This window comes from Scyliorhinus torazame, chromosome 6 (assembly GCF_047496885.1).
Source record: "Scyliorhinus torazame isolate Kashiwa2021f chromosome 6, sScyTor2.1, whole genome shotgun sequence".
Taxonomy (NCBI): Eukaryota; Metazoa; Chordata; class Chondrichthyes; order Carcharhiniformes; family Scyliorhinidae; genus Scyliorhinus; species Scyliorhinus torazame.
In genome coordinates this window covers 289,007,910-289,029,309 of record NC_092712.1, presented here as the reverse complement: position 1 = coordinate 289,029,309, position 21,400 = coordinate 289,007,910, and the positions used below count along the sequence as shown (strand labels likewise).

The 21,400-nt window shown below is 45.6% G+C and overlaps 1 protein-coding gene across 1 annotated transcript in view; it reads right to left on the bottom strand.

Moving 5' to 3' along the window:
• The window catches only part of LOC140425484 (collagen alpha-6(VI) chain-like), a 210,699-nt gene that overhangs the window by 177,159 nt on the left and 12,140 nt on the right, over positions 1 to 21,400 (bottom strand). Inside the window, exons 3-7 of the mRNA XM_072509802.1 lie at positions 19,187 to 19,801; positions 11,994 to 12,614; positions 10,274 to 10,837; positions 3,369 to 3,929; positions 1,313 to 1,897 (exon numbers count right to left, since the gene is read on the bottom strand). Coding sequence (XP_072365903.1) covers positions 1,313 to 1,897; positions 3,369 to 3,929; positions 10,274 to 10,837; positions 11,994 to 12,614; positions 19,187 to 19,801 — 2,946 coding nt within the window. The remainder of the gene's footprint in view (positions 1 to 1,312; positions 1,898 to 3,368; positions 3,930 to 10,273; positions 10,838 to 11,993; positions 12,615 to 19,186; positions 19,802 to 21,400) is intronic.

Below are 21,400 nucleotides of genomic sequence, written 5' to 3'. Positions count from 1 at the left end.
CTTTGAAAGTGAATCGAAGCCTTGCAGATGAAATAATCTGAGGGAGATCAAAATATGGTAAAAGCTACTGCTTTCTACACATCTGTCTGAGTAGCATGTGTAAGAAACAGGTAACTGAAAGAGTGATTTTTCACTGTTTCTGCTTGGACTACTCTTTAGCTTCCAGACATGGTGACTGATGAGAGGGTTATCTGATATGGGGGGGTCTCTGATGGGATGTCTCTGATATGGAGGGTCTCTGATGGTGGATCTCTGATGGGGGCTTCTGATGGGTGTCTCTGATGGGGGCATCTGATGGAGGTCTGATGGGGGGCTCTAGTGGCAGGTCTCTGATATGGGAGATCTCTGATGTGGTGGGTCTCTATTGGGGCCTCTGATGGGGCTCTAATTGGGGTTCTAGTGGAGGGTCTGTCAGGGGTATGGTGGGCAATCTGTCGGAGAACTGGGGATGGTTGGATGGGTGCTCTAATTGGAGGTCTGATGGGGATCTCTGATGGAGTCTCTGATGTGGGTCTCTGATGGAGGTTTGATGGGGGCGTCCGGTTGGGGTGTCTGGTGGAGGCTTATGGAGGGACCTGATGGAGGGGCTGAGGAGGACTGATGGGGTGGTCTGAAGGGGGTCTTTGATGGGGGGGGGGTCTGATGGGGTTGTCTGGTGTGGTGGTCCTGCCAGGAGCGCAAACCAGCAGGAGACCAAAGTATTGTAACGGCACCGATCCAATGTCTAGCCCGACACAAGATTTTCCGTCAAATCAGGAACTCCACTCCCACGGTGAGAGGTGGAGAATCCTACCCACAGTGACAGTAATCTAGCTTAATAATAATCTTTATTAGTGTCACAAGTAGGCTTACATTAACACTGTAATGAAGTTACTGTGAGAATCCCCTAGTCGCCAGACTCTGTTCGGGTACACGGAGGAGAATGTCTAAATTACCTAACAGCATGTCTTTCGGGACTTGTGTGAGGAAACCAGAGCACCCGGAGGAAACCCACGCAGACAGGGGGAGAACGTCTTAAATGTCATAAAAATCATTGCACTTTAAAAAATCACGAGGGCTGGTCTTTCATCCAGCAAATTGATTTTTACCAATAATTTTTCATTTTTGCATTTAATGCAGATTTTAATATTTCCTAAAACAGAAGTTTCACAGCATCTGTGCATCAGCCTCTTTTCCATTAAAATTTACATTGACATTGAACTGTCAGCAGCACTTTAACCTGGAATAGCTTTGCAAAGGTAGTGATATGGTTCTATGGTTCCTGGACAGATATTTCTTTTGGTATAATTTCTTTGCTGAAACAGCTACACACCTGGTTTCGTTTTAGTACACAGCAACTGAGAAATGGTCATGGATAAAGTGTTCAAATAATTAAAATCCCCAGAAGCATAGTAATTTGCTTCGGATTTTGTAATCTCCACAAGTTCTGGTTTGTTGGCACCTTTTACTGCCATGGCATAGACATCAACACCATCGTTTCTCAAGGCTTCAGCTATGGGTGGTATGTCGTTTGAATCTGTGGCTGGTCCATTAGTAATGAGAATAACAAACTGTGGAACTTGGAGTTTGGTTTGCAGTCGACCACCGTTTTCTGTAGTTAGAAGTGTCTGTGCCTGTTTCAGAGCCTTTGCTGTGTAGCGAGATCCACGTGTCGTCTTCTGAAGCCCAAGAACCACATTTCTCATTTCAGCTTTGCTTGTGAATTGATCAAGCTGGAATATTGTCTGCGGATTATTCCCATACACAATAGCACCAAATCGAACGTTATCCATGTCAACTTCAGAACGGTTCACCATTATCATGATAAAATCCTTCATCGTCTCAAACTGGACTGCAGTTATGCTGTCTGAACCGTCCATGACGAATACAATGTCTGCAACTTCTATTCTCTTGCATTCTGTTTAAAAATAGTCAACAATAAATAATCAAGCAAAGGCAAGTAGAAACGAAAGGAAGTGTAAAATTCTGGAAATCGTAAATAAAAATGCATTGATAAAATATATAGTAGATCTGATAGTATCGGAAAACAGAGATGACGAGATAATGCTTCAGGTGTAGATTGAAAACTGAAAGTAAAATAAGTGTCTTTCATGGGTGTGCCAAAACAGACAGCAGAAAAGAACATCTAATAGTCAAGGTTTAAGTATAGGATTTTGACCACAACGAAGTTAATGGACTTACGAGTACGAATAATAGACTTTTAAATCCACTGATTCTTTGTAAGATTTATTTCTTGACTCTTGATATTTACATATTGTTCTTCCCTCCCTCTTATTTGATTAAGGGATTTCTCATTCAGTCTGACAAAGGATCTGAAACATTAAGTTAACTTTTCCTTTCATGGAAGGAAGATATACAATTCTGGACATTATACCGAAGGGGATGTATTGGCTTCAAAGAGCATGCGCAATGATAGAGAGGTTAGAAGGATTTAACTCACAGGATAGCTTGTATTTCCTTCAGTGTCGAAGGTTGTGAGTTGATCTAATTAAGGTGTTTATCATTAAAGGATTTGATTGGATCTATAAGAGAAACTGTTTCCACATGTGGATGAGTCCTGAACAAGGGACATAATCTTAAAATTAGAGTTAGGCTGTTCAGGGTGATGTAAGCATGAATTTCACATAAATACCAGTGGAAATCTGGAAGTTTCTTTTCCCAAAGATGTCTGACACGAAGGTCAATTGGCAATTTCAAAATTTAGATTGCGTTTTTGTCAGTAACTCAGTAGATTTGAATATGTTTTTGAATGGTGTCATGAAAGATTTTCCTATTCTTTATTATCATAGGGAGATGGCCTGTGAGGAGTTATACTGAGTCTTTGATGAGACAAGTTTCCAATTCTACTGAGCCATTTTAGCTTAGCTGGGGGGAAGGGTGGTATGATTGATTCAGTACCTCTAACGAGAGAAGAGGGGTGGGGGAAACATCAAAATTCCAACTCCTTAGTGACCCCTGGGAAGTGTGAAAGGTTGGACTATGGCTGAGAACAGGATGTGTTGACTTCTAGAGTCAAACACCTTGCCAAGCTCACATGTGTGGAGTGGCTGATTGGCTGAAATAGGGCAGGTTTCTGGCACTAAATGGAACCATAACACAACAAATATCACTATCTTCAGGAGAAGAGCAGAGAACAGCAGTAATAAACCTTGGCTGCAACACAGATGAGCCAAACTTTCTAATTCTAACCTGATGGATTAACGTTGCTGCCTATCACAACACATATTCAAAAATGTTCTATCCAGCAAAGCAGCCATCATTTTCCAAAATTCACTGCCAGTGGGTGAGGTTCCCACGATAAACACAGAGTTGAAAACTGTGGAATCAATCTGCTAGTTTACAAGTAATTTGAAATATTTTTAACTTACCATCAATTGGACTGCACACTTCAAATGAAATCGATTTTTCCAACTCATTTAAGGCTTCAAAGCTGTCTACCTGATAAACATAATCGTGGGATCCTGCAATATCCAGAAGCTGTTCGTAATTAGCCTCCTTGATACCGATAGCTAAAATAGTAATATTTTTATTTCGGACGGCTTCAGCAGGTTTAGACACATGATCGCTTGCTTCTCCATCTGTAATTACGATAAGGAATTGCCGTTCTTCTGGACGGCCCCCTTTTGAGGGATCAAAATAGTTAATTGCAAATCCCAGTGCTTCACCTGTATTTGTATCCCCACCAAACTGCTCAATGTTATCAACAGCTTTCAATAGTTGTACTTTGTCATCATATTGATCGAGCTGGAATACCAAATTTACAGGTGTGCTGAAGATTACTACACCATATTGCATTCTGGTTTTACCAATCTCAGTTTTGTTGATCAAGATTTCCATAAATAGTTTTACTCGTTTAAAGTCTGGAGGATTTATACTACTTGATCCATCGACTACGAAAATTATGTCTGCCACGTTCACTTTACTGCAGGCTGTAGGGAAACAAAACAAAAATACGTTTGTTTATATTTCTCATTAAATTGTCACTTTTTTGCATCAATCTTCCCATATCAATGCAGAATAGCAAACTTAGTGTACAAGCTTTGAACTATGTTGTTGACCCTGTTGTTGTACACCAGGCTTTTTTTGTGCAGGTGACCACAGCAAATCTGCTCAGGAAGATTTTCACAATCCCACATTAGGTTTCCTATACTGCAACATTCTTCCCCCCAGTTACTAGACTCCTCAATGACTCTCCCACGGACTGATCTGTTCCCTGTAAGAACACTATTCACAACGCCCTATGCTGCTCTTGCTCATGTATTTGCTTTGTTTGGCTCTTCTTCCGCACTGTAACCAATCACTATTTGTTGATGTATCATTGTCAATGTACTCTGTCCATTATTCTTTTTGTCTACTATGTATGTACTGTGTACGTTCCCTTGGCCGCAGAAAAATACTTATCACATGTACTTCGGTACATGTGACAACAAATAAATATCAATCACGGTATCAGGGTGGTGATACCACAAGTGGATAGCACTGTGGCTTCACAGCGCCAGGGTCCCAGGTTCGATTCCCTGCTGGGTCACTGTCTGTGCAAAGTCTGCACGTTCTCCCCATGTCTGCGTGGGTTTCCTCCAAGTGCTCCGGTTTCCTCCCACAGTCCAAAGACATGCAGGTTAGGTGGATTGGCCATGACCATAACCATAGCAGTTAGACCTATCAAACGTTTCCTGGTTCACTATCCAGATAAGTAAGTTGGAATATCTGAAGTCTTCGGCTGTAATCAGCATTTGCAGATTTTTTCAGAGGGTTCTGGACACTGGGGAATTGCCATCCAAAGTCGAATCTGCCTTGGCAATTCCATCATTGTCAGTCTTGTCGGAGCTTCCGAGGCACATATCTGGGGTTTGATCATCCGGAGATCAGAAGTTCTGAGCCATTGATATTAACACAGAACATAGAACATACAGTGCAGAACGAGACCATTCGGCCCATCGAGTCTGCACTGACCCACTTAAGCTATATCCCCGTAACCCAATAACCCCATCTAACCTTCTTTTGGTCACTATTACCCGACCCACCCTACCTAATTAACCCACTCACACTCATTCACTAACACAGTGAAAAGCTATTTAAATGTCCCAATGTTTTTAACTATGATGGGAATGAAATTTACCAAAATATGACAGCTAGCACTCTTGATTCCACCAATCAACCTGCTCTGCACAGAACACCCAGAACAGGGTGTTCTCATTTCCAAAGCGGCCTAGTTTGGAAGTATGGGTCACAAATGTGGAGCTCCGGTGCAAGGTTAAAAAGATACAGGATGGGATTTACCGGCCTCGTCACGCTCAACTTGGTGACATGATGAGGCCATTAAATCTCGCGAGGAGTCTCTCATGAGATTCGCGACACTTGAGACATTTTGCGAGATTCAACAATCACAGATGGAAGGTAAAGTGTAGCACTTGGTGAATTGCACCGTTTCTTCACAGCGCCAGGGTCCCAGGTTCGATTCCCGGCTTGGGTCACTGTCTGTGCGGAGTCTGCATGTTCTCCCCGTGTCTACGTGGGTTTCCTCCGGGTGCTCCAGTTTCCTCCCACAAGTCCTGAAAGACGTGCTGTTAGATAATTTGGACATTCTGAATTCTCCCTCTGTGTACCCAAACAGGCGGCAGAATATGGCGACTAGGGTCTTTTCACAGTAACTTCGCTGCAGTGTTAATGTAAGCCTACTTGTGACAATAAAGATTATTATTATTAAAAATGGTCCCTTGATTTGCGAGCACTCTTACTGTACTGGTGAACTGAGCTTATGTAAGCGCAGCCTCAGGTGGCCGTTCCTCACCAAGACCAAAAGTTAGGGCAAAGTGCATCTGCTAAGATGCACCCCACTAAACATGCCCAAAAACGGGCTCTGTTTTTTTCCTGTGAATCACGCCCATAAGAATAGAGTGGAAATCCTACAGTGACATGGGTGGATTTCTGGGGTCTTCAGCTTTTGGCCCCTCTCCTTATGAATCTCCAGCAGCCTCTGTCTGACTCCCTGAGAGGAAGGGACTCCTGGAGTGAAATCATGGTACTGCAACCCCCCTCTCGCCTAGCCACTGATAGATTCCATGAATGCCACGAGCAATGGAGTGTAGTTCCGAGCACAAATCCAACAGAATCTTCTGTAACAAGACAGCCGCCACCTTTCCTATGGAGACCTCGGGGCCAGAGCAATGAGGAGTCATGACATCAACAGAATGCAAAGGGACTTCACCATCATTTGGTCTAGTCAGGTGACTGCCTCTTGCATTTCTGCCTAATTTTCTGCAGGTTGTAATTGATAATATGGAAAGATGTGCCATTTGAAACATGGAAGTCTGGCAATATCTGGTCTGAGAGAAACATGTGAGGATACAGGGAAAGATCCCACAAAGGGTTAACAGCAGCTGCCAGAGCAGGATTGTAAAATGCAGATATCCTTGGTCAAGCAGGCTTAGCAAACAAGACAAACAGGATTTTGAATGAAGCCAAAGACAATGGCTCACACCTTCATTGAAAGTAACTAACTTAGTAAGGATCTGAAAAAGAATGGATGAGCTTCAGTTGAATTTGGTGGTAATTCTAACTGTGAAAATTTGCTAATACCAGGTTTATCAGTCTACGAGAAACATAATTCAAAGCAAAAATTAAAGTCAAAATTGAGCTGGGGACACAATTGGAAAATAAAACTATAGAAATGACAGGAATTAAAAGTAACACCTATTGAAACCAAAGCATTTTGAACACCACAAAGGACACAATGTAATCAGATCTATGAGATGAAGTCATGTCAAAATGTATACTTAGTTGGATTAAAAGGTTTAGATCAAAAGCTCCTTTTTACAATCAAAGAAAATAAGAGTTACTTTACAATAACATCAAAAAACTTAATTGTTAGAAGGCAAATATAATCCTCGAGACCAGGGCAGGAAAGATTCAGATCCAGATCCAGAAGCAGAGCTCAGAGGGAGAGAGAGAGAAGCAGAGAAGGAACAAGCAGCTAGAGACAGATTACAATCAGCTCGGTCATGGGAAAGAGACAGAGCAGAGCAGCCAAGCTAAAATAGCTAAATACATCTAAAGAAGATCAGATTTTAAAGAAGATTGATTATCAAGTTGGGCCTGAAGGTCCCTTCAACCAACCAGAAGGATCCAGAAGCAAGATCTTTTTACTTTTCTGTAAAGACAGTGATTGCATCTTTTAAAAAGAGACAAAAATATATAATGATAAAATAACTTAAAAGTTTTAACCTGAAACAGTGGTTATTAGTCTACTTTACTTACTTAGCAATGCGGGACCCAGGATCGATGCTACTAAGTGGTAAGTAGATGAAATCTTCGGTGAAGGTATGGGTTATACCAGGGGATAACTTGAAAATATAGTTTGACCTGAATAGCACCCACTGAAGCTTGCATCGGAGTCGGGGAGTGAGAATCCCTGATCACCATTTAGAATGTCGGCCTTTTTTGGTATAGGGGGACTTCTAAGAATAGTGGTGAGTTTTCAAAAACAAGGTGCATCTGCAGCATGTTAGAGCCGGCTGCTTCCAGAGGCTTGTCACCTGACTCAGACTCAGTGGGTCATCTCTAACAGTCGACTGAGTGCCAGAAACCTGGCTGTCACTGACTGACTGCTGTGTAGCTCTCCTGGGACAAGGATTCCGCGTCAGGTCCCACTAACAACAGTATTTCACTTTTCAGTGTGGTGAAGCAGCAGAGCAGCAGTAAGGAAGGGGTGCATTTATTGGATTTGTGCTGCGGCAGCACAAGGGGGTTCAGGACAAGTCCTGCACTCAGGGGGAAGGGAGATGCGGGGGGATCCTCAAGATGATGAGGGTCAAGGTCCATCTGGGTCAAAGGTGTATTTTTGCTCACAATCGGATTGAGCGAAGTCTTGAGTGTAAGGATTGGGAGTTCATGGAGTGTTGAAAACCTCAACATCCTGCTCCAGTAAGAACAAAGAACAATACAACACAGGAACAGGCCCTTCGGCCCTCCACACCTGCGCCGACCATGGTGCCTGCCTAAATTAAAACCGTCTGCACTTACGGAGTCCATATCCTTCCATTCCCACCCCATTCATATATTGGTGTAAATGTCCCTTAAATGCCGCTATCGTACCTGCTCTCACCACCTCCCCAGGCAGTGCATTCCCTATACTTACCAGCCTCTGTGTAGAAAACTTGCCCGCACAGCCGTTCTAAACTTTTCCCCACGCACTTTAAATCTCTGACTCCTAGTACTTAACTCCTACCCTAGGAAAGAGCACCTGGGAGGAATTTAAACGCTCGCACAGGGAGGGGTTACAATATCCTCAGGAGTCCCAAGAAGGTTGAAGATTTATTTAGGCAAACAAAAGTAAAGGCCACAACTCAGCATACAGCACATAAATCCCAGCTGGGACTACCGATCCTGCTGGTCCCAACCCTGGCCGGCTTTTAAGTTCCTGATCATGAGCCCTAGCTGTTGGCATCCACCCTCAGTGGGGAAGCTCGTATTTCACGAGCCCCATGGGGAGAGCAATTGGGTCATCCCCGTGGGTTTCGGGAGGGTTATTACAGGGGCCGGCAGGTGCGGTGTGGAAACTTCATAACCATTGTTTTGCAACATGAAGCAATTGGGCTGCAAAACTATTTAAATGAGGACAAGTTCAGCTGGTGGCTTCTCCGATGGCATTCCCAAAAAGGGGTGGCAAGTTCTCCTCTGCGGGGACTGGTGTATCCCACTCTCTCTGCTCCAGCACTGGAGGCAATCCGTCAGTGAATTAACTTTGCTCAGAGCATCTCTCCGGGCACAATTTTGCCATATTTCTCATCTTCTCAGAACTTTGATTGTACTTTTCAGCTCTGTCCCTGATCAATCCATCATTCTAATCTCTCATAAGAATTCTAAGAATCACTTGACAAATACAATTTGAGTTGAAGTTGAAGCCAGCAGCCTCAATTCTGACAGCCATTTTTCTAACTTTTGTACCCTTAGGGGCTCTTGTAAGCTTAAGGGCTGGTTTAGCACAGTGGTCTTGTAATGCAGAACAATGCCAGCAGCGCGGGTTCAATTCCCGTACCAGCTTCCACAAACAGGCGCCAGAATGTGGCGACTAGGGGCTTTTCACAGTAACTTCATTGAAGCCTACTTGTGACAATAAGCGATTATTATTATTATCATAGGAACATGTTCAAATAAAGAGATGATGGTCTGTTTCCCTAGGTCACTGCCCCTTTTATATTAACCAAGGGTTTAAAAGGCTTCACTGGAAAAGAGGCAAGGAAGAGGACAGTCCTTTAACCATGTTTTGCTGAGATTGAGCAGAGACTTTTGTAAGAACCACAAAGAGTCCATACCACATAGGTTGAAACAAAACTTACTTTATTTTACAATTACTATTATGTACAGCTCCGATAGTTCCCCATTGGGTCTTCTCCAGTCGGTGCCCTACTGGCCGACTCTATTTGTATAAAACAAACATTATTAAAGGTCCCCCGCCCACGTATCGGGGGAACTTGTATTCTGCATGATCCACTGGTTTGTTAACCATTCCTGTCCCGTAAGACCCATATGGGTTCAAACAGTGACCTAGACCTAGTTCCCAGTTTTGACCTCATTTTGTGAATAGACATTCCCTATCTGTTACTCCATATCCACTCAAAGAAACAGGGTGCTGTGAGCTGCCAAACTCAAATTGTATCTGTCGAGTTTCTGCCCAGTGATTCTTTTGCTTAAACCTCCCCCAATCACTACCCACTGCTGCATATTTAGGTAGTAATGAACAACTTATGACATATCATCTCCATCTTGGGTCTTGTGGCTCAATAGGTAGGGTCACTGCCTCTATGCCAGAAGCTCTGGATTCACGTCCCACCCCAGGACGGTGTGTTCATAACGCGGCCAAACAGATTGTGTGTGTCAACCTGCAAATCCTTCCAACTCACCAATGGCTGTTTGTAAGAGTGGGAGAGACTCTTGGTCAGTTATGCTTGATGTAGAGTGCCGACCCTCAAGCTATTATCCCCTGGCGACAGGAAGTACTAGCTATGGAAACGGACAAAAGTCTGACTTAGTGCACCATGAGGTGTTCAAAGGGAATTAGAAATGGAATGTCCATCTTGCCCCTTCTGCTCTCTAGGCTCTGCAAGCCTGTACTGAGGCTGTCCCAACAACACTATTATGGGCCAGAACTGGACATTCTACTGTTCCAAGACTAAGATAAATCAACTTTTAGGTGCCCAGTTACTCTACATAAGGTATTAAAACAGAAAGCTTTCCATGCTTGATAGTTACAGCAAAAACAAGAACCACTTACCTTCTTTTGTGCACATTTCACGTATAACTCGATATTTTATCTCTGTCAAAGCGTCATAGTTTTCAGTGTGAAAAGTCCTTTCAATTTTTCCTGTCATCTGTTGAAGTTGAATGTATTCAGCTTTCCCCACACCAACAGCATAAATCTCTATTCCCTGTATCCCTAATTCTGAAGCAGGTGCTGAAACATCGTCTTGTGACTTTCCATCTGTGATGATAATCAGGAAGCGGCGCGGCCGATGTTTACGAGTTTCATCTGCTTCTTTGAAGATGGCCTTCATATTAGTTATTGCCAGACCCGCCTTTGACACACCTCCTCCAACTAATTTGATTCTTTTGATAGCATCGACTATTTCATTTTCAGTTGCATATTTAGAAATGTCAAATTCTTTCTGAGTAGTAGATCCATATTGGACAACACCAATCCGTACTTTGTCTTTACCAATGCGGAACACCTGTACTATGTCAAGCATGAAGTTTTTCATGTCTGTGAAATCTTCAGGATCTACATTACCTGACCCATCAATCAGGAAGTAGATATCAGCTTCGTCAGTGTCAGTGCAGCCTGAGAAGAAGAAAAACAACCATAATGAGGCTTGGTTGGGAACTCTGAACCTATGATAATACCAGAACACCTACATCCAGAAAAAACATTGTTTGATTGATAGCTTAGGCTTCGGAACTCTGTGATCAGTTTCACAATGTTTGTTGCTGTTGGTGTAAACTTTCTGCTTTGATAATATGCTGGGATATGAATTAATGCCTGCTTATTTTCTGCTGAGACAGTGAACCTTGGACTATGAGTGACTCTAACAGATGTATCCTCCAAAGACAATGAGGGCTAGTGCTCCTCGGACTGCAGGTACTGAATTTCTGAGCTGTCAAGATAGCTACGAGAAGAAGGGTGGCCTCTAAATCCATATCTCGACTGGCAACTCATGACCTTATGACAGACAACTCATGACCTTATGTAATCATGTGCGCCACATATGGATTGGACAAATGTAAGTTACTGTGTAAAGAATTGATAGCTATATATGGAATGAACTGCGGTACTAAGAGAATTGATTGGCTGTGTGTAAATGAGAATGCGAACTAATTCTGCTTTTGAAAGGGTATATTAACCCACTTTAAGCCACAGCTTAATGAGAAAGTGTACCGGCAGGGCCGAGGGGTCCAGGACTTTCTCCCAGAGCTTTGTAAACAATAAATTGCTTATTTTGCTCACGTTAAGGTCTACTTGTGAATATTTTCACCCAACAGTTGCCATAACTCAAGTGGTTTCAAGTGTTTGTAGGTTGTGGTTTTTCAAACTTCAAAGGGCCCGGATAAATGACATGTTTATTAACCTACTGTTCAGACCTGTATTCCATAGGAGATGGATTATGTTTTTTCAAAGCTTTGTTTTATACAAACCACTTTACATTATGATGCTCATTGGTTCTTGAAGGTTTACGGTGGGTCAATGGGCATGGAAATGCCAGATCCTGGAAAATGGGGCATAAGTTTATACAGGAGGTAGTTAGTTGGAAGGACAGAGTTTGGCATAGGGTATGAGGGAACATGGGGCTGAGTGCAAGGTAGTGGGATGGGCACTCACCCATTTTATGTGTCCACCACCCGCCCCCAGAAACATGCGCACCTCCAAAAAGAAATACTGCCCAATTTTTCTCCATCTAAAATTACTGTACGCTCCGAACTCAGAAATTTATACTTCTTACCTTGTCCAAGTTGATCCATTCTTCCTGGTGTGTGATCCAAACGTTTAACTATTTCAATGCAAATTTTCTTTGCAAAAGTTCTTGTAGAAGGTATTCCTGAGAAATCTTCAAGATTTTTTATTGAGACATATTTTTGTGCAGGATATGTGGCAATACTTTCAAGCTCAGTCAAACTGGAATTTTGTGTTCCTATGGCAAACACAGTAACACCAAGACGTCGAAGGGCAGATGCTGATTTTTTGATATCATCATCAGAGTTTCCATCAGTAATCACAATCGCGATTTGAGGGATCCCACCTCTTTTAGTATTTCTTTCTGGCATAAAGTAGTTATTTCTTAGAAAGTTAATAGCAGCCCCTGTATTTGTCTTTCCTCCCTTGAAACGCATATTTGCAATGTGCTGGATAATGTCGTCCTTGGTTTGATATGTTGTGAAGTGAAACTCTTGTGTTGGGAATGTGCTGTACTGAACCAACCCAATTCGCACATTTTCTGGACCAATATGAAACACCTTGATAAAATTGCTTAGAAATTCACCAATCCGCTTAAAGTTTGTCACTCCAGTTTTGTCTGATCCAGCCACAAGAAAAACAAAATCGACAAGTGAAGCAGCCACGCACACTGAAAATGAATAAGAAAACATTGTTAATGCACTGTGCGGCTCTTTCCAAAAGAAAAGACATGTATTCGTTCAATACTATAAACACTGAGCACATGTTCCTGTTCCTGCACCTGCAGCTGGATGCTCACGAAGAGAACTTTTGCTTAAAATAGGCACTTAAGAGGCATCTGGAGGGACCTGTGTGTCTTTGTACATGAATCACAGAAAGTTAATATGTAGGTACCACACCAATTAGAAAGGCAAATGGATATGTTGGGGTGGATTCTTCTGTCCCGCCCACTGTAAGAACGCCACGGGACAAACCCCAACAATGGAAAAATCCATGGAGCTCGGGTAGGGTTTTTCCGGTTGCTGGGCGAACGCAGTCGGAGACTCCCGCCTGTTGACTTTTGTTACAAATGCATTGGCATATAAGGTAAAGAAGTCTTGCTGTAATTCTGCAGGGCTGGTAAGGCCATACCTGGAGTACTGTGTGTAGTTTTGGCGCCTTTACATAAGGAAGGACATATTTGCCCTGTAGGGAATTCAGCAAATATTCATTGGGCCAGTTCCTGGGATGAGGAGAGTGTCGTATGAAGAGCGATTGAGTAGACAAATATAAAATTTTTAAGCGGCTTAACAATAGAGACAGTGAGAAGCTGTTTTCCTTTGGCTGTAAAATCTAGAACATGGCGTAAAAGTCTCAGAATAATGTATCAGCCAGTTAGGACTGGATGAGAAATGTCTTCATTCAAAGGGTTGTAAATCTTTGGGATGCTCTATCCCAGAGATCTGTGGATTCAGTCATTAAGTATATTCAAGATAGAGATTAATAGGGCTACAGTGTCAAAATTAAATAAAATGTGCAAGCCTTGTAAGGTAAAAAGCTTTAAATGTTTGGTTTAGATCATTTGAGAGCAGTTGGAGCCAGGTCACTGAGGAGCGAAGAGCTCTCAACTCTGCCCGGAGAAGCTGGACAGGACAAGGGAGTTACAAAGATGCAGACTTCCTAAAGATCAAGATGCGGCCCAGATAACCAGGGAATTGTTTAAAAAGCCTGGACTTAAGTGAAACGAGGCCAAGGTATGAATTCAAGAAGAATTCAAGGAAACAGATTGTTCTGCGTTAAAGAGACAATCGCAGTAGCTAGATTTAAAGTGGGACAGCAGACTTCAGAGGTGGATATTTGGTGCCATTTTAGTACAGTTTGGGAATTGAGAGTTAAAGCAATTGTGAACAGCGTGCATAGCAGTCAAGACAAAAGGGTTGGCATGAAATCATGGACTGGAATTACTGTTAAAAATAGAATGGAAGCTTTGTTTGAAAGCGCCATTTGTGAAACCTGGACTTGATTTCATAACAGAAACCAGCAAGGGAAAGCATTATTATGAGATAAGAATTTAAAGTGTGTTTTTGCGAGTGGAGTTTGGAAACGCTCCTGTGACAATCATCTGGGGGGATTCTGAGGAGGACACCATAGACACTAACTTGGGTTCAGACTGGAGAGTGTATCTGACAACAATCATTTTGTGTGCTTAAAAGGGACTTGTGTTAATGAGACCATTATAGCTTAAGATGTCCTTTGAAATTCATGTTCACCCTTAAATCTGTGTGTATTTATTAAGATAGGGGGGAGTAAAGATGTATTGTATCACAATCCAATTTTTTCATATTTAATAAATGTTTTTTCTTTGTTGCTGAAACTAATTAGCGGTCCTCTGACTCTTCCTCTACTTTAAAAAAATAAATAAAAGTTGCAGATCCAGGAGAACAGCACTTAAACCGATCCTGCACTGCCAACTCCACTCTACTCGCAACCATGCCGCCATGGAGACCAGCCAACCCCCCTCTACTCGCAACCATGCCGCCATGGAGACCAGCCAACCTCACTCTACTCGCAACCATGCCGCCATGGAGACCAGCCAACCCCCCTCTACTCGCAACCATGCCGCCATGGAGACCAGCCAACCTCACTCTACTCGCAACCATGCCGCCATGGAGACCAGCCAACCCCACTCTACTCGCAACCTTGCCGCCATGGAGACCAGCCAACCCCACTCTACTCGCAACCATGCCGCCATGGAGACCAGCCAACCCCCCTCTACTCGCAACCATGCCGCCATGGAGACCAGCCAACCCCCCTCTGCTCGCAACCATGCCGCCATGGAGACCAGCCAACCCCCCTCTACTCGCAACCATGCCGCCATGGAGACCAGCCAACCCCCCTCTACTCGCAACCATGCCGCCATGGAGACCAGCCAACCCCCCTCTACTCGCAACCATGCTGCTATGGAGATGTGCTTTGGAGATCCCAACCTGGAATGACTGTTAGACGCGGTGGAGGCCAGATGCCAGACGGGACGCCCTGATCCCCCGACAGTCTCGGAAGGTCAGCCACAGGGCAGCTACCACCGCCTGGGAGGAAGTGATAGCGACCGTCATCTCGGGGAGTGTGGCTAACAGAACCGGGGTGGCCTGCTCCCCCCTCCCCCTGCCTCCCAAGAGAACACCTTGGAGGAGAGCTCCAAGGATGCCACCATACTAGGGCAGCACAGCGGTCATCCCCACTCTCCACCAGCACATAGACACACACCTCAGTGGGTGAAAGAAGTGGACAGACTTCTCGAGCACAATCTGGTGAGCACCACACAGTTGCTGATGCACCTCAGGTGAAGGCTGGAACACCCAGGTTAGACAGCAGTCGGAGGTCTGCTGCATCCCAGGACCCAGCTGGGTACCAGCATAATGCTGGGTGTCAACCCGGAGCCATCCTATAGAGTGGAGATGGCAGCTGCCAGCTCTTCCGAGTTCCATCTCCCTGACAACTGCGCATCTCGCAGTCAGCACGCAGTGCAGTGCGGCGGGACATGTGCTGTCGGCAAGTGTGCCGGGGCCCTCTGGCCCCTGGGGCGTGCTAGACAGCTGGCTGCCTCCACCTCTGCTGTGCATACTTGGGCACACCTAGATGCAGCAGTAGAGCACAGAAGGCTAAGTACATCGAGGATCACCGAGAGGGCACTGGGGTGCAGGGTAAGGGGGGTTGCGGGAGGAAAGGTGGGGGTGTCTGGTCGGGGTGGGGTGAGTGGGGTGGCGCCATCGGGAGAGTGGCGCAGTTGTGGATACGTTTGTTCACCATTAAAGTCTGTTGACCTCAATCAGTATGATGCCTCTGGCACTTTGTTCAGCAATGCGGGCCGAGCACCAATCCCATGCCCCATCGCCCCGGCCATGGGGATTCTGGGCTCCTCTACCCTCTACAGCCCCCCCGCAAATTCCCCCCCAACCCCCCCCCCCCCCCCCCCCCCCCAGCTCACCACAGGCAGGTGATGGGTGTGAGCGAGCACTCAACAGATAGGCATGGGTCAGGCTATGGCAGTGAACAAGGAGCTCTCTGCAGACTATCATCACCCCCTGCCCTCGACCATGACCTACTGGCACTGGCCACACAGTCTCATCACCTTGAGTGATGTTACACATACCATTGGAGGGTGGGAATGGTGAGGGAGCAGTGGGTGAAGAACGATGTTAAGTGGGCTGATGGAGAGACAGGGAGAGAGGGGTGTGGGGAGATGGGGAATGATGGGCAAGGCCATGTCCTATGTGAAGCGAAAGAGGATGAGGGCCTCCTTGCCCCTCCGGGCTTGCCGGACCATCGCTGCTCCTGCCTGTTGACCATCGTCCAGCTGGTCCTGCGGGTCTTTCCCAGACTTGTCCTCCAGCTCCTCCTGGTCCTGCCCCTCATTGTCCTAGTCCTCCTCCTCCTCGGTGGCCACATTTTCCTCCCCCTCCACCTCCAGCACATTGCCCCTCTGCTGTGCCAGGTTGTGGAGGACCCAGCAGACCACCACAAAGCGGGCTAACCTCCGGAGGGTGGACTGCAGTGCACCACCAGAGTGATCGAGGCATTGAAGCCCCATTTTTCGGAGTCCGATGCACCACTCAATGATGGCACTGATGGCCACATGGGCGTCATTGTACCGCATCTCCACATTGGACACTGGCCTTCAGGAAGCACGGGTGAGTTGACACCAATGTCCCCAGCCGTGCCCCCCCCCCCCCCCAAGACCTTTCCACCCCAACGTGAGCATCCACCCACCAACCATCTCTTTACCTCCTTTCTCCCTTCAACACCCCCAATCCTTCTTTCACAGCCCCCTCCCAGCACTGTGACACACGCACATGGCTAATGACATGCTTTTTGTGTCACCGCAGGAGAAGCTCTTCCACAATCACTGGGAGAGGGCCCAGACTGCGTAGGAGTGCCAGACATACAGATCCTCAGCACCTTCAAGGAACGGGACCTGGAGGTGATGGGGGTGGCCGGGGACAGAGCGGGAGGCTAGCAGACGCTGCAGATGTGAAGATCAACCTGACCTCTCCCAGAGGACCTGTCACACGTGAGTTGTTAATGCCATACTGACTTACTGACTGAACCTCCCCTCCCACTGACCACATGTCCATTCTCCCACAGGTCATTAGATCAGCCATTAAATCAGCCATGATTGAATGGTGGAGTGAACTCGATGGGCTGAATGACCTTACTTCCGCTCCTATGTCTTATGGTCTTATGGTCTTAAGGTCCTTTAGCCGATGTTGCTGGTTCATCCTGGGCGGCACCCTCTCCAGTCTCCCAGGAGCATGCCACGATCGACGCGTCACAGCTGTCATCCCCACCCTCTGCCAGTGCAGATACACTCACCTCGGTGGGAAACGTTAGTGGCCAGGCTTCTGGGGAACAATCTGGTGAGCACCATACAACTGCTAATGCACATCAGGTGGAAGCAGGAACTCTCAGGTGAGACAGCAGTCGGAGGTCTGCTGGATCCCAGGACCCAGCTGGGTCCCAGCCTGATGCTCAGCCTCTGGTACAGGGTTACCTGGAGCTGATGGAGACATTAGGGTGTGGCCGGGACATTCAGAGGGAGATGTCAGTGACACTCCAGCAGATCCAGAGCCGATTGGATGAGTCCCAGAGGCAACGGGCGCAGGAGATGTTGCCTGAAATGTGTGGCGCTGAGGCCACACAGTGGTGACTGCAGTGAAGACCCTTGTGCATGGCGTCAGCCGCATGAGTGAAAATGTCCAAGACAGTGACGGCCATAGCTTTTTTTTAAATTTAGAGTGCCCAATTATTTTTTTTTTCAATTAAGGGGCAATTTAGCGTGGCCAATCCACCTAGCTTGCCCATCTTTGGGTTGTGGGGATGAAACCCATGCAGACACGGGGAGAATGTGCAAACTCCACACGGACAGTGACCCAAGGCCGGGATTTCAAACCTGGGTCCTCAGTGCCGTAGGCAGCAATGCTAACCACTGTGCCACGTGCCGCCCCCCAGTGACGGCCATAGCTGAGATTCTGACTCACTGGGGGCTGTGAACCAGTAACAGGCTGACCTTGCTGAGGTTCTACGGGACATGACCCGTTCTCAGATGGGAATGGCTGAGGCACTGCGGAGCTTGTCCCAGTCGCAGATGGGCATTGCCGAAGTGCTGCAGGGCATGTCCCAGTCACTGAGGAGCATCGCTGTATACATGCTGAGGACTGTAGTCCACTGGTTCTCGATGAGCCGAAGGTTCGTGAGGCAGTCATTTATCATGCAAGGGAAGTTTCTGAGATGGCCAATTAGTTTACTTTTCATGCCATAGCCAACCCTGTTGCGGTGGCCACCTTCTTCTGGTTTACCTTTTCAGAAGAAGGTGTAACCACCAGTGATCGACGGAGTATGTGTACTTGTGTGTCCTAGGCCCAAACAGCATAGCCTGGTCTCCATCATCTTGGACCCCCTTGTCACTGGACCAAAGCTTTGCTTGGATAAGCCCTTGTTGTATGTGGTGTGCAATGGCCACCCCACATTAAAAGAATTCATACACAGACATCTTCCATCCCTTAAAATGAAGTTCAGGAACTGGAACATCAGGACCCTCATGGACAACCTCAAGAGCGACAGACTGGAACGACGCTATGCTATCGTTACCCAGGAGCTCAGGCATTTCAACATTGACATGCGAGACCCGACAGGCCAGGAAAGGCCTGCTCAAGGAACAAAGATGGTAGTTAGAAATATTGAAAATATAAGTTACATGGACTAGAGAGCTGCTGGCCGGTCAGATTGGTGGGCAGCTCTATAAGGCGGGACTTCCTACTGAATAGGGTGGAAATCCCACCTCCAGCCAATTAACACTTGTTGGTGGGAAGGGAGATCCCACCACCCTAAGAATCCTGGCCACACACTGACTGTTATAAACCTGAGGAGAGTGATTTTGATAAAAATGGTTAAAACTGATTCATTATTAGAAGTCAGCTACAATTAAATAGCTTAGACCTGACTGGCACATTGTACGTTAGCACGAATATGCTGCAGTGGATTGGGATTGTCATCTGAATTTACAATAAAACGTAATAATAATCAGAAAGCAGTGGAGGCAGGTTTTTGTCCATGAAGGTATTGCAGCAGCGAATAGATCACGTTGTAATAAAACATATCTCAGTGGATTATCATGTCCCTCACAGTGAAACTAAATCAATACATGATAAATACCTCAAACGTACAGAACAAGTTCTGATCTGAAGTAAAGAAGAGATTGAACATTACCTGGTGGCACTTTGATGCCTTCCACCACATATTTTTTCTGAGTTATTGTTTTGATTGTAGTGGACAGTCCAGTGGCAGACTGCACAAGTTCAGCAAAGTCTTCGACCTTCACAACAAATGGATAGTTTGGAAGAAAGGCCATTGCTGCCAGATCCTTTCGGATTCCCTTCCCTATGCCAACCGAAATAACGTCCACATTTTCATCCTTTAAAGCTTTGGCAGCCTTTTCAACTTTGTCTTGTGATGACGCAGACGTAACTATTATTGCAATCTGGGGAACCTTAACGTCCTTCCGACTCCCAGCAGATTTTTTGAAGAACGTATTCTGCAGAAAAGTAATGGCACGTCCAGTTCTCAGCACCGGTCCAGGCCTGAAGGTAAAATCATTCTGTAAGTAATTCTTCACCTCCTCTTTTGTCTGAAATTTATTCAGTAAGAATTCGACTTTTGGTTCCTTATTGAACTGAGCAAGTCCAATTCTGTATCCATTTGCTTTAACATCCAACTGATCAACAATCTGTAAAATGAAATTCCTTATATGACGAAATCCTGCATGTCCCACTTGTCGAGATCCATCGACCAGGAATACGACATCAGAGTAAGGTTCAGGTTGAGCTGTGAATTTAAAATAATATAGAATGAGTACATGTGAAGAGTTTTCATTTGTTAACTGAGTTATTTATATGAAAGATGAAAGGTATTAATTGAATATTACACTACCAATTCTTTTAATGAAGTGATTGCACTGAAAGTTTCCAAAATTAGAAAACCTACTATTAGTTGCTTGCCAAGCAAACATAATTATGCCCAGACCTGGTTAACTTGATGCTTCAATATACTTTCCATTCCCAGTTTCAATTTGAATATGGCCCAAACAATGGAATTAAATCTCAACCGCCTATTAAATATTGAAAATACAAACCAGCAGATCAAGACCAAACAGAAATCCTTAAATTGAGAATAACTGGAAATCGCACTGAAGAGTTTTACAGAACTTGCTGGTGTAAGAAATTTGAAACATCAGTATCGGGTGCTCCTGCAGGTTTAGAATTGTACAGCTAACACAGAGTAGGTGGAGCTTAACATTGCAGCCAGGTGTGCCATATCTATCAAGAAAAGCACCTGGGCACCCTGGTGGTGCTTCCAGGCTGGCAAAGGCACAGGCAGGATACCAGGCTGACAGTGCCAGCGTACCCAGGTGCCATCTTGGTACTGCCAGGGATTGAGTCTAGGGGCCTCACCAGGTGGAGAGGGGAGTTAGGGGGTGTTCTCGGGGGCCCCATTGAGGTTGGAGAGGAAGGTGGGGATCGAACGCAGGGGGTGAGGTAAAGCTTGGGGCAGCCTAACAAATGGAACTCCAATCTGCAAGGAGCCTTCCCTGCTGGGCTCGCCAGCAGGAAATGACTCAAGTGTGGCCTCGGCGGAGAGAAACTCCCCGAGGCCCAAGAAAAACATCAAAGTGCCGTTGGATAGCGGGGTGTTTCCCGGCACTGCAGCCTCCATGAAACACCCCACTAAGCGTGCCAAAAGCCGGACATGGATATAAAATATCCTGGGTGACCATCCCACCACCTTCCCAGTTGACTGGCCGACAGGTCCACTATTGTATGAGGCTGAGCAGGGCCGTGGTGGCCTTCTTGCCCTCACCCCCTTCAGGGCCGGTTGTCACTCTGAGTGGGAGGAGTTCAGGACGATAGAGTCACAGAGGTTTACAGCATGAAAACAGGCCCTCCGGCCCAACTTGTCCATGCCGCCCAGTATTTACCACTAAGCTAGTCCCATTGGCCCACATTTGGCCCATATCCCTCTATACCCATCTTTCCCATATAACTGTCTAAATGCTTTTTAAAAGTCAAAATTGCACCAGCCTCTACTACTGCCACTGGCAGCTCGTTCCAGACACTCACCATCCTCTGGTGAAAACATTGCCCCTCTGGACCCTTTTGTATCTCTCCCCGTGATCTTAAACCTATGCCCTCTAGTTTTAGACTCCCCTACATTTGGGAAAAGATGTTGACTCTCTATCTTATCTATGCCCCTCATTACTTTATAGACCTCAAAAGTTCACCCCTAAGCCTCCTATGCTTCAGGGGAAAAAGTCCCAGTCCATCCAGCCTCTCCTTATAACTCAAACCATCAAGTCCCGGTAGCATCCTAGTAAATCTTTTCTGCATTCTTTCTAGTTTAATAATATCCTTTCTACAATAGGATGAC